This window comes from Monodon monoceros, unplaced genomic scaffold, assembly GCF_005190385.1.
Source record: "Monodon monoceros isolate NGI ecotype Baffin Bay Population unplaced genomic scaffold, NGI_Narwhal_1 Super_Scaffold_18, whole genome shotgun sequence".
Taxonomy (NCBI): domain Eukaryota; kingdom Metazoa; phylum Chordata; class Mammalia; order Artiodactyla; family Monodontidae; genus Monodon; species Monodon monoceros.
In genome coordinates, this window is record NW_021703774.1 from 82,304,867 (window position 1) to 82,318,080 (window position 13,214).

Genomic DNA, 13,214 nt, shown 5'->3' on the forward strand with positions numbered 1-13,214 from the left:
TTTTTTTTTTTTTGCGGTACGCGGGCCTCTCACTGTTGTGGCCTCTCTCGTTGCGGAGCACAGTCTCCGGACGCGCAGTCTCAGCGGCCATGGCTCACGGACCTTAGCCGCTCCGCAGCATGTGGGATCTTCCCAGACCAAACCCTTGTCCCCTGCATCGGCAGGTGGACTCTCAACCAAAGAAAAGTAGGAGGGGGGCGGAGGAATTGGGAGATTGGGATTGACATATATACACTATTGAAACTATGTATAAAATAGATAACTAATGAGAACCTACTGTATGGCACAGGGAACTCTACTCGGTGCTCTGTGATGACCTAAATGGGAAGGAAATCCAAAAAAGAGGGGATATATGTATACGTAGAGCTGATTCATTTTGCTGTACAGTACTGTAAAGCAACTATACTCCAATAAAAATTAATTTTAAAAAATGAAAGTATAAATTCACATATTTTCAGTTCCACAGTAATGTCATTGTAACGTTCCTAGTTTAGAACTTAAAATACTGTAGACTTTACAGCATTAACTTCTACTTCACAGAGTCAACAGTGTGGCAGTATTTTTTTATCTTTGTAATTCTGACTATACAAAAATCTGTTTAATGCCTAATTTATATGGACATATTTCATGAATATTCTTTCAGTATTCTTTCATCATACACAAGCTGTAAATTCAAATTATTTCTAAAGCAGCTGTGGCCTAATATTTTCATGAAGTGACTTAGAAGTTCAATGAGAACTTGTTTATACACATCCTTGGTTGAGCCTGAAGTCTCTCCCGCAGCCGTTTCTTGACCAGCCCCTTAGAGAGAATTGGTCCTCCAAAATACTAGGATATCAAAAGCTTTCATTCCTTCTTGCATGTTTATTATATGTATGTATACATACCACAGTTTGAATATACATACCATAATTTGAAATTGGGTTCCTTGGGGCCAGAGCCTGTCCTTTTAATCATAGTGTACCATACTGCAACTCTGAATATAGTAGCACTAGAATATGAGTAATGCAGAATTTTTCATAGTGTTTATAGAAATAAAATATGTCAACATATGATCAGTAGTATATTCTGAATATGTGCATTCTGTGTCTGTTTTTAAAAATACTATCTTCTAGGGAGCTAAGTATAGAATAAACAGAATAAAGTCAGAATTTACTGTGCTAATAGAAGAGAAACTTGATTTGTGTGTCTTCTGCTTTATAACTTTGGAACTGTAGTTCCAAAAATACATATGTAATGGGGAGAAAATGGGCTGGATTCAAAACTTGGTTCTCACTAGCTGCAAGTTCAAATATTAGTTCTTCTTGTGTCCCCTTCCCTACTGATGCATTGCAGTGACCCTTTCTTATTTGCAGTCATCTGCCTTAACAAGGCAGACATGTTATGGTGTCGTGTAAACAAAGTTGTCATCTCCAGAGTCCAGAGCCATGAAGTAGGGACATAAGTATTATAAATAAATGAAATTCAGAGAATGTCAAATGTCATTCGTTTGTAATCAGCAAATATTGTTAGTCTAAGAGTTGTGTTACAGCTCTTAAAACATTGTTTGCTTTAGATAAGACTCATAATTAAGACTTAAAATTTTGGAAAAGGGGAATTACAGTTTATACCTATTTGTAGCAAGTAAGGAGAGGCCATTTGATTTTTTTGTATTTGAAAACTGATGCATAAAATCTTTTTATTTGTGATCCTTTTAACACTACACTTTTGTTTGGTTTCTTCTCTCACATTAAAGAAAAAGTGATTTTTTGGTATGCATCTCTTTAGCTGAGGAGATTTAATCTGGTTTATGTTGTTAAACCTGAGAATGTTTTGACCATTATCTGACAATCTTCTACAAACATTTTTTTATAGTTTTGCTGTCACAAAACAGCAGTATAGGCACAGAACCTGGTTAACCCTAGAAGACATTCCATTCAATTCAAAACCTGAGATATCTAGGTGTAAATGGGAACAGTTTTGTTTTGTTTTGTTTTAAATTTAGATGTCCTAATTGCAAAACTACTGAACTTGGGGGAAAAATTATGTATTTTGCCTTTGTTTTTTCTTCTTTTTAAAAAATATGACACAAACTACACTTATGATGATGTGTAAAGAATACTCTTAAAATCTCTCATCAGTCTGCCTATCCCAAAAATTAACATAGAGCAAACTTACTAAATATGTGTTGATCATATCCTAGATAAATCAAGAAGCCTATGAACGTCTGTTACCAAGGCTTTCAGCCTATTATGCCTTATAAGAGAAAGATTAAGGAAAGACTAGAGTCTTTTATATTTTAGTAAAATTCCATCCAAGATTTCAAGATAGAGAAGATACACAATTAATGATTCTTCTAGCATCTTTATTTTCCAGCACACATACCTATGATTATGAAATAATTATAGATAACAATATTCTTACCATTGCCTTTTGTTGTATCTGCTTATTTGGAAGGACTTGTCGTTTAGTGCCATCAATGCCTTGTGTACCACTAAATTTTTGATTATCTCTTAGGTCCTATCAGCAGTATCCTGGTGAATAAATATGGCAGTCGTCCAATCATGATTGTTGGCGGCTGCTTGTCAGGCTGTGGCTTGATCGCAGCTTCCTTCTGTAACACTGTGCAGGAACTTTACTTGTGTGTCGGAGTCATTGGAGGTGAGTTGATTCATTTTCAAGCATTAATATATTGCTGGCTATTTGGTATTCACCTGCATTGGTCTTTCAGATCTTTTGAGTGAAAGTCCCTCCTTATAGAAATTATCATTTTGACAACCTGTTAATTTAAGAGCAATAGAAAATCAAGTTTTAAAAAGAAATTGCTGTCATACAGTAGGTGTACATTGTTGAATAAATGAATTGAAAGAAATGATTGTATCCCTTGTCCTAAGAATAGTCAGTGATTTGTAGATAAAATGTGTCCGGCAGTCGTTGCAAGGGCGGTCGTTGGTTACTATCTCTGTCTCACTCTCTTTTTTAAAAAAAAATTTATTTATTTATTTGTTTGTTTATGGCTGTGTTAGGTCTTTATTGCTGCGCATAGCCTTTCTGTAGTTGTGGCGAGCGGCGGCTAGTCTTTGTTGCGGTGCGCGGGCTTCTCATTGTGGTGGCTTCTCTTGTTGCAGAGCGCGGGCTACTCTTCATTGCGGAGCGCAGGTTTCTCGTTGCGGTGGCTTCTCTTGTTGCAGAGCACGGGCTCTAGGTGCACGGGCTTCACTAGTTGTGGCTCGCGGGCTCTAGAGCGCAGGCTCAGTAGTTGTGGCGCACGGGCTTAGTTGCTCCGTGGCATGTGGCATCTTCCCAGACCAGGAAGGGCTCGAACCCACGTTCCCTCTGTTGGCAGGCGGATTCTTAACCCCTGTGCCACCAGGGAAGTCCTTTCCCCCTTACTTCAATAGCCAAATTAAGATAATGAACTGCTGATGAGTATGATAAAGATTATGTATGACTTCACAGTCCAGAGACTTTGACTACTAACATTTTTATGTATATATATCCTTCCCAACTTTTTTCTATACACAAACATAACTTTTTTCAGAACAAAAAGGGATACGGTTACATAAAATATTTTGTAACCAGTTTTTGTCACTTAAGAGCATATCATGAACAACAACCATATGTATGTTGGGCACTGTCTACATGCTGTGGGCATAGGGCAACAAGTCCAGCAAAGTCGTGCTGTTTCATGGGAAGAGGCAGACACTGCTACTCAGAAATAAATAAGAAAAATCAGGGAGTGATAAATTCTATACAAAGACCTTGCTGAAAGAGATGACCTTAATAGAGTAACAGCAGGGAACTAGCTTTGTGAAAATCTAGGGGAACATAGGCCCTAAATCAGCAGCATGCTTGTTAGCACAGGTGAGAATGGTCTGGTATGAGATCTGGGAGGTAAGGTCAGGGTAAAGGTTATGGACAGAAAGCCAACAGCAGGTTTGCAATAGGGGAGTGACCTAATCTGGTTTACTGGTTTAAGTCTCTGTGAATAGCTTAGACATAAATGGTAGGGAGCAAGCAGGGGCCAGGGAAGAGCATCTCTAAGTTATTTGAATATTTACTTATACTAGCACCACTTATTGAGTAATTCTTGTTGCAGTAATTTAAAATATTACTTTTATCGTACATTAAATGTTTATATATATTTTAGGTATATTCCTGGACTTTCTGTCCACTTTCTTCGTTCAGTGTTTACCTATTCCTGAGTCAGAGTCACACTATTCTATTGATTGTAGCTTTTTAAAGTCCATTTTAAATATCTGTTCTGTTTAGTCCCATCCTGCATCACCCAAAATTTTCTGGTTGACTCCCACGTGTTCTCTAGTATGTTTTAGAATCATTTTACCTCATCTTCAAAATGAAATGCACTGATATTGTCATTGGCATCACGTCAAGTTAGCACTTACATTTGGGGAGTATTGACATCTTGGCAATGTTGTGTTTAATTATACAAAAACTTTGTGTGTTGGTTTTAATTCTCTGGCCCTTCAGGAAAGTTATACAATTTAGCCATTATAAATTGCACACTAAAGTTTTTGGTGCTGTTGTAAAAGGAATAATTTTGTATTGCATATTCTATTTTAAAAACTGTTTTTAAAACTCTATTTGATAACAGTCTCCTTAATTACATTCTTTGCTTATAATGATCCTTCACGTGACTTGCCAGATTTGACAGTTAATCACCTTCAAATAATATAAATAACAATTATAAAAATAACAACTAACATTTATTGAGTGCTTACTACATGCCAGGCACTAAGTTCTTTAGTCACAGCAGTGCTGTGCACCTGTTTTACATACCATGAAACAGTCACAGGAGGGCAACGTGTCTGACATTACACAGCCAATAAGTGATGATGATGAAATTTGAACCTACATAGTCTGGTTTTATTTATTTATTTATTTTTTCACCACACAGTTGATCCCCTTACTCATTTTGCCCTCTGCCCCTTTTTCTCTGGTGACCACTACTCTGTTCTCTATATCTACGTAATTGTTTGGTTTGGTTTGTTCATTTATTTTGTTTTTGTTTGTTGGTTTTGTATTCCACATATGAATGAAATCATTATGGTATTTGTCTTTCTCCATCTGACTTATTTTACTTGGCATAATGCCCTCAAGCTCCATCCACGTTGTCAGAAATAGCAACATTTCATCTTTTATGGCTGAGTAGTATTTCATTATGTGTGTGTGTGAGGGGGGTATGTATATGTATGTGTGTATATATATATATATATACACATCAACGATCTTTATCCATTTGATCGTTGATGGGCACTTAGGTTGTTTCCATGTCTTGGCTATTGTAAATAATGTTGTGATGAACATGGGTGGGTGCCGTTATCTTTTCAAATTAAGTGTTCTTTTGTATTCTTTGGGTAAATACACAGAAGCGGGATACCTGGATCATATGGTTGTTCAAGTCTTAATTTTTTTAGGAATCTCCATACTGTGTTCCACAGTGGCTGTACCAGTTTATTCCCACCAACAGTGTATGAGTGTTCCCTTTTCTCCACATCCTCGCCAACAGTTGTCATTTCTTGTTTTTGGTAATAGCCATTCTGACAGGTATGAGGTGATCTCATTGTGGTTTTGATTTGCATTTCCCTAATAATTAGTGATGTTGAATATCTTTTCATGTGCCTGTTCATCTGTATGTCTTTGGAAAAATGTCTGTTCAACTGCTCTGCCTTTTTTTTTTGTTTTGGCTACTCCTCACAGCATGCGGGATCTTAGATCCTTAACCAGGGATCGAACCCATGCCCCCTGCAGTGGAAGCTTTGAGTCTTAACCACTGGACTGACAGGGAAGTCCCAACTCTGCCCATTTTATAATTGGGTTTTTTTGTTGTTGTTGAATTGTATGAGTTCTTTATATATTTTGGACATTACCCCTTATCAGATACAGCATTTGCAAATGACTTCTCCCATTCAGTAGGTTCTCTTTTCATTTTATTGATCCACTTCCTTTGCTATGCAGAAGCAATTTGATGTGATCCCATTTGTTTATTTTTGCTTTGGTTTTCTTTGCCTGAGGAGGAGACATATCTAGAAATATATTGCTAAGACCATACTGCCTGCATTTTCTTCTAGGAATTTTATGGTTTCAGATCTTATATTCAAGTCTTTAATCCATTTTGAATAAATTTTTGTGTTTGGTGTGAGATAGTGGTCTAGGTTTTTTGTTTTTTGGTTTATTTTGGCATTGGCTGTCTGGTTTTCCCAACACCATTTACTGAGGAGACTATCCTTTCTTACTATATGTTCTTTGTTCCTCTGCTGTAAATTAATTGTCCATGTATGCATGGGTTTATTTCTGGGCTCTCAATTCTGTTCCATAGATCTATGTATCTATTTCTCTGCCACTACAATGCTGTTTTGATTATTATGGCTTTGTAGTATAGTTTGAAAGCAGGGAGTGTGCTGCCTCCAGCTTTGTTCATTTTTCTCAGGATTGCTTTGGCTATTCGGGGTCTTTTGTGGTTCCATATAAATTTTAGAATTTTTTGTTCTATTTCTGTGAATAATGTCCTTGGGACTTTGATAGGGATTACGTTGAACCTGTAGATTGCTTTAGGTAATAAGGACATTTTGACAATGTTGATTCTTCCAATCCATGAGCACAAGATATCTTTCCATTGATTTGTATCTTCAATTTCTTTGAACAGTGTTTTATAGTTTTCAGGGTGCAAATCTTTAACCTCCTTGGTTAAATTTATTCCTAGATATTTTATTCTTTTTCTTAGGATTATGAATGGGATTGTTAATTTCTGATAGCTCATTGTTAGCATATAGAAATGTAACAGATTTTGACTTATACTGCTTTTGTATGCTGCAATTTTATTGTATTTGTTTATTATATCTGATAATTTCTTGGTGGAGTCTTCAGGGTTTTCTATACATAAAATCATGACAGTCTACAAACTGACAGTTTTACTTCCTTTCCAATTTGGATGCCCTTTCTTTCTTTTTCTTGCCGAATTACTCTGGCTAGTCCACATAGCCTGGCTTTAGAGCTCACACTTTAAACCGCTATACAATATTGTGTTGTACTTTCCATTACTTATATCTTTTTTTAAGTTTATTTTTCATTTTATTGTTTATTGAGGTATAGTTGGTTTACAGTATTAAGTTTCAGGTGTGTAGCACAGTGATTCACAATTTTTAAAGGTTATATTCCATTTATAGTTATTATAAAATATTGGCTATATTCTCTGTGTGGTACAGTAGATCCTTGTAGCTTATTTTATATATAATACTTTGTACCTCCTAATTCCCTACCACAATCTTACCCCTCACCCCCTTCCCTCTCTCCACTGTTAACCACCAATTTGTTCTCTATGAGTCTGTTTCTTTTCTATTATATTTGCTAGTTTGTTTTATTTTTTAGATTCCACATATAATTGGTAACATACAGTATTTGCATTACTCTCTCTCTAACTTATCTTATTTCACTTAGCATAATAACCCTCCAAGTCCATCCATGTTGTTCCAAATGGCAAATTTTTATTCCTTTTTTTATGGCTGAGTAGTATTCCATTGGGGGGAATTTTATATATATAATATATATAATATATATCTCCACATCTTCTTTATTCATTCTTCTGTTGGTGGACACTTAGGTTGCTTCCATATCTTGGCAACTGTAAATAACGCTGTCATGAACATTGGGTCTTTTGTAGTTCCATGTAAATTTTAGAATTTTTTGTTCTATTTCTGTGAAAAATGTCCTTGGGATTTTGATAGGGATTGCACTGAACATGTAGGTTGCTTTAGGTAATAAGGACATTTTGACAATGTTAATTCTTCTAATCCATGAGCACAGAATATCTTTCCATTTATTTATATCTTTTTGAATTATATACCTCTTAATTTCTTTGTCTGGTTAAGTAATGCCAAATATGTTTCTGACATTTATTGGAGTATGTGATTCTTTTTTCACCCCCTCTCCCCAGGTCTTGGGCTTGCCTTCAACTTGAATCCAGCTTTAACCATGATTGGCAAGTATTTCTACAAGAGGCGACCGTTGGCAAATGGACTGGCCATGGCAGGCAGCCCTGTGTTCCTCTCTACCCTGGCCCCCCTTAATCAGGCTTTCTTTGGTATCTATGGCTGGAGAGGAAGCTTCCTAATTCTTGGGGCCTTACTATTAAACTGCTGTGTGGCTGGAGCTCTGATGAGACCAATAGGGCCCAAGCCAACCACTGCAGGGAGATATAAGTCTAAAGAATCCCTTCAGGAAGCTGGAAAATCCGACGCAAAAAAGGGGGCAAGTGATGCAAATACAGATCTCATTGGAGGAAATCCGAAAGAAGAGAAAAGATCAGTCTTCCAAACACTTAATAAATTCCTGGACTTATCCCTGTTCAAGCACAGAGGCTTTTTGCTCTACCTGTCTGGAAATGTGCTCATGTTTTTTGGACTATTTACACCTTTGGTCTTTCTTAGTAATTATGGCAAGAGTCAGCATTACTCTAGTGAGAAGTCTGCCTTCCTTCTTTCCATTCTGGCTTTTGTTGACATGGTAGCCAGACCTTCTATGGGACTTGTAGCCAACACAAAGTGGATAAGACCTCGAGTTCAGTATTTTTTTGCTGCTTCTATTATTGCAAATGGAGTTTGTCATCTGGCAGCACCTTTGTCCTCTAGCTATATAGGATTCTGTGTCTATGCGGGATTCTTCGGATTTGCATTTGGGTGGCTCAGCTCAGTATTGTTTGAAACGCTGATGGACCTTGTTGGACCCCAGAGGTTCTCCAGTGCTGTGGGATTGGTGACCATTGTGGAATGCTGTCCTGTCCTGCTGGGGCCACCACTTTTAGGTATAGTATGTCTCCCTATTTCTATGGTTCTAATAACATAAAACAGAAGATTACGAAGGTGACAGAAAGCAGAAATTGGTGAGCTGCTTGATAGTCTTTCTTCGCTTCTGTACCCTCAGTGCTGGCACAATGCTTGGTACAGCGTAATTGCTCAAATAATAGAACTGAATTAAAGTGAATCATCAAGCTGAAAGAGGAATAAAAAACTGTTACACACTTAAGTATGTATAATAATTTTTCCTGATAAAAAAACTAACCTGTTTATTGTAGAAAAATGTATGTATAACCACCTTTAAAATACTGTTGGTGATTTCTTTTTAATTGTGGAATTTATTCAGCAGTAATATTTAAAATAATAACAGTAGGTACCAGGTGAGGGCTCACAGTATACCAGGGACTGTCCTAATCTTTTTCTGTATTTTGTCATATATTACAAGTGTGTGATGTCGGACTATTATTGTTCCTGCTTTATAAATAAAGAAATAGAGGATTCTAAAAGTGAAATAACTTGTCCAAGATCACACAGCTAGTAAGTGACAATAAAACCCGATGTATTATTCTCTTAAGAATGCTAAATGGTTTACATTTTTAAATTATTATTAATACAGAATGCAACTATAATTTGGACTTCGGGATGTGAGTCATGCTTTTGAGATTATGTACTATAAAGTAAGGAAGGATACATAACAGAAGATCCACTACTGACCTGTCCACCCTCTCTCCTCCCTATATATACCCAAGGAGATTCCAAATCCTGTCGGTTTTTGCTTCCTAAATCTCTTTCTAATCTGCCCGTTTGCTCTCCGTTTGCTCTCCATCACAACTACCACTCTTATCCAAATCTCCTATCTTCTATCAGTAGCCTTCTAACTTTACCCATATCCACCCTAGCTGTTCTTCGTCTCTTAGAACACTCCAGTTGCTTCCCATGTTCTTAGGGTGAAGATCAAATTCCCTGCTGTGGCCTACTAGGTCCTGCGTGGCCTGGCCCACCTGTGTCTCCAGCCTCATTTCCCACCACTCAGTTTGCTCTCTCTGCTTCTCCTCTCACACCCTGTGCTTCCTCCTACCACCTGCCTTTGCACTCGCTGTTCTCTGCCCTGAGCCTTTTCCCATCTCCCTTCTCCTTGATAACTCCTATCCTATAAGTCTTGGCTAAGGTTACACTTTAAGAAAAGGCTTCCTGACCCTAATTGCTGGGCTAAAACCCCTATTTTCTGCCTTCAGACCCTCCTTGTAGCACTTGTCACAGTCTGTATAGTTATTGGATTAACACTTCTCTTCTCCACTGAGCTGTGGATGTTAACCTCCTTTGCTCACCCTTAACTCAGGGCCTAGCAGACCCAGGGCCGTGTGTATATTTAGAGAATCAATAAGTATTGCTGAGTGCATGATGCCCTATGTTGGAAAACCGTATGGAATTATATTTGAATTGGTTATTATGTCCTTTATATGTGTAGGGTTTTCCATAGTTTAATAAATACTATTTTGAGATGCTAATAAATTTTACTATAACAAGGGATTCATGGCCGAGAAAAGTTTGGAAACGCCAAAGTAAATAAGTTTCTTTACTATCAGGTCTAATAAAGCCTTTAATAGAAAAGACTATGTGTCATTTCCAAATTTACTTGACTTTGGAAACACTAGGGAGTAACCCTGTAGCACAGAAGTTATGGTGCAGGCCTCAGAGTCAGACTTGCTGGGTTGAATCAGCCAACCTGTTTCACAAGCTTTGTGACCTTGGACGAGTCACTTAAGGTTTCTGTACTTCAGTTTTTCTGTTATACAGTGGGGATGATGATAGAGGATTCCTGTTTTAAGGAATTAAGCTTCCTGTCGTGAGGATTAAGCACTTAGAATGGTGGAAAGGTGTTGCCGTTAGTTAATGTTAGCAGAGCATGAGTGTTCACAGGAACGCCCTTTGGGAAATGCTGATGTCAGAGAAAGTGCATTGGCCTGGGAGACTGGAATTAGCTCTATGGCCTTGGGCAAGACTACTAAACCTCTTTTGAGCAACAAATTTTTCCATTGAATATTGAGAGGATTGACTCTAGGTGGTCTCTAGGATTTTCCCAATTCAAATTTGCCAAGATTTAATTATTTTCAAGTTCCTAAAGTTAACAGACTGTGCAGGGCCATCCAAAATCAGTGTGACATTTTAAGTAAAAGATCAGATAATTATGAGCAGTTTCTTTTTAGACTAATTAGTCATTTATGGGCTCATTGAATGGATTCTTAAGCTTTATTTGGGAAAGGGCGTAACTGTCTACCCACATAATTTTTTCTTTTTTTCTTTTTGACATCTTTAGGTCGTCTCAATGACATATATGGAGACTACAAATACACATACTGGGCATGTGGTATAATCCTTATTGTCGCAGGCATCTATCTTTTCATCGGCATGGGCATCAATTACCGACTTCTTGCAAAAGAACAGAAAGCCGAGCAGCAGCAGAAAAAGGAAAGTAAAGAGGAGGAGACCAGTATAGATGTTGCTGAGAAGCCAAAAGAAGTTACCGATGCAGCAGAATCTCTGGAGCCTAAAGGCATAGAAGGAGGCCCCAAGGAGGAGGAGAGTCCAGTTTGAACCTGTGGGGCTGATGGGTAAATGGAGCAGCTCATGACCCCAAATGTTCTATTGGCCTGTGATCTACCAGTGGTGCTCAATGCAAATACTGGACATTTCATACCAGGGGTTCATTGATGGAATTTTTGTTTCACTCCTTACCAGTAGCCTGGGCTAAAAATGTCATAGCCTTTGGGAAGGAAGTGGTTGAAAAAGAATGAGAGAAGGAAGTCGGTTTGTGTTTTTGTTTGTTTAAATCTTTGCTTTTAACAGTGTCATGATAATGTGCTGTGATAGTGTGATAATAATATGTGCCTTAAGTTTTAGTCTTTAGGGAGCCTTAACTTTTAAAACCATTCTGCTTAATTCATCCATTTTAAGTGTTCTGTTACAAGGAAAAATAACTAGTTTGAGGCAAATCTAAAATTTAAAATTAATCTTGCTTCATTGTTATTTGTAATAATAGTGTCGGACATTGTCACTAGAAGATTTGAAAGTTGGGGTTTTTATAAAATCCTGACTAAAATATTTTCCTAGTATCAATAGTTGCTTGGCATATGTGCCTGCTAGATATATATTTAGGAAACTTAAGGCATAAAACTTTGCAAACATCTTGGCTGTTCTAGACGCATGTACTCATCAGTACACCTCCTCCAGTATCTTTTCTTGGTTTGCTTATTAGAAGCCAAGTGCTTGAGAGTTGACTTCATTAAATTACTATTTTTGCTCCCCTTTCCAAAGATAAATTTTGAGTGGTCATAGATCACCGCCCCTTTTGAGATCACATAGTATCCCCCCCCCCACTGGAAAACTTAGTATTAAAATACACAAAACTGTGTATTTGTGCCTCCTCAGTAAATTAAACATAGACAGGCATTTCAAACAGCAGCTGAATTCAGCTTAGGTTTTTCCAAAACTTCAGTTAAACTGTGAGACTTGGAATCTTTTGTTGTTGTTTTTCCTGGAATTTTCCCCCTTTGATTCATAGTGGTTCCATTTATATCCACATCTAGCTTAGCACTGTGTGTGAGATAGTCTTTGTGTGTTCAGTTTTTTGGGTTTTTTAAAAAAATATTTGCTAATTAAAGAGACCCATAGAGATTTGGCCCACACAAACCAATAAGGATAAGATTGGGAGAGAAGTTGCTATGTTTGCTTTAATAAGTAACTTGTTTTCTTTTTCTTATAAGGTCTTAAAGAAAATTAATGTTTTGCTTAGAATTATTAGATACATTCTTACTCTTTACATAAACCTAAAGATTTTGTGACCCTTTTCACTTATCGGAAAAGTAGAGAAATGGGTTTAGTATAAGGATAGGAAGGAGGATGGACCAGAATGAAAACTGTAAATATTTTTTCACCTAATATCTTTTAAATGGTGGCAGGAGGATAATGATAGACAGTCAATAAATTATATTCAATGCATTTTAAAATATCATTGTAATTGACAGTGTGAAAGTATAGATATAAAACCTTCAGAGGCTGGCTTTTTAAAATAAACTTTTTTTTTTTTTTAAAGAAACGTTTCTTCTTCCATGTGCTTATTTTCTTGAGGAAAATATTTTGTGTCTTCATTTTTATTATCAAGATTCAATTTGGCCCTTCCTAATGTAAATTATTCAGCTTATGTGTGTTGGGATTTGTGTATATGGCTTATTTTGATTTTTCTCCTTACCTCTTCTTTAAGGCAACCAGGAGGGGAATTTTTTGAAACGACCTCTCTGAAAGCATTTTGAAACCAGAGCAGTTAATCTTAAGGATACAATGAAAGCTCCCCTTCTGTGCCCAAGTATCATGACAGATGGAGGAGGAATTTTAGTGGAGAAGCCTACTGTGATTGTTGGCAGG

General features: G+C 37.1%; 1 protein-coding gene across 2 annotated transcripts in view; it reads left to right on the forward strand.

Moving 5' to 3' along the window:
* Positions 1-12,993, forward strand: part of LOC114899090 (monocarboxylate transporter 1) — a 34,586-nt gene extending 21,593 nt beyond the window's left edge. Inside the window, exons 3-5 of one of the 2 annotated variants that reach the window (XM_029229496.1) lie at positions 2,497-2,640; positions 7,934-8,800; positions 11,110-12,993. In XM_029229496.1, the coding sequence (XP_029085329.1) occupies positions 2,497-2,640; positions 7,934-8,800; positions 11,110-11,387 (1,289 nt within the window). In that variant the 3' untranslated portion in view covers positions 11,388-12,993. The remainder of the gene's footprint in view (positions 1-2,496; positions 2,641-7,933; positions 8,801-11,109) is intronic. The other variant, XM_029229497.1, reaches the window with a different exon arrangement.
* The last annotated feature ends 221 nt before the right edge of the window (positions 12,994-13,214 follow it).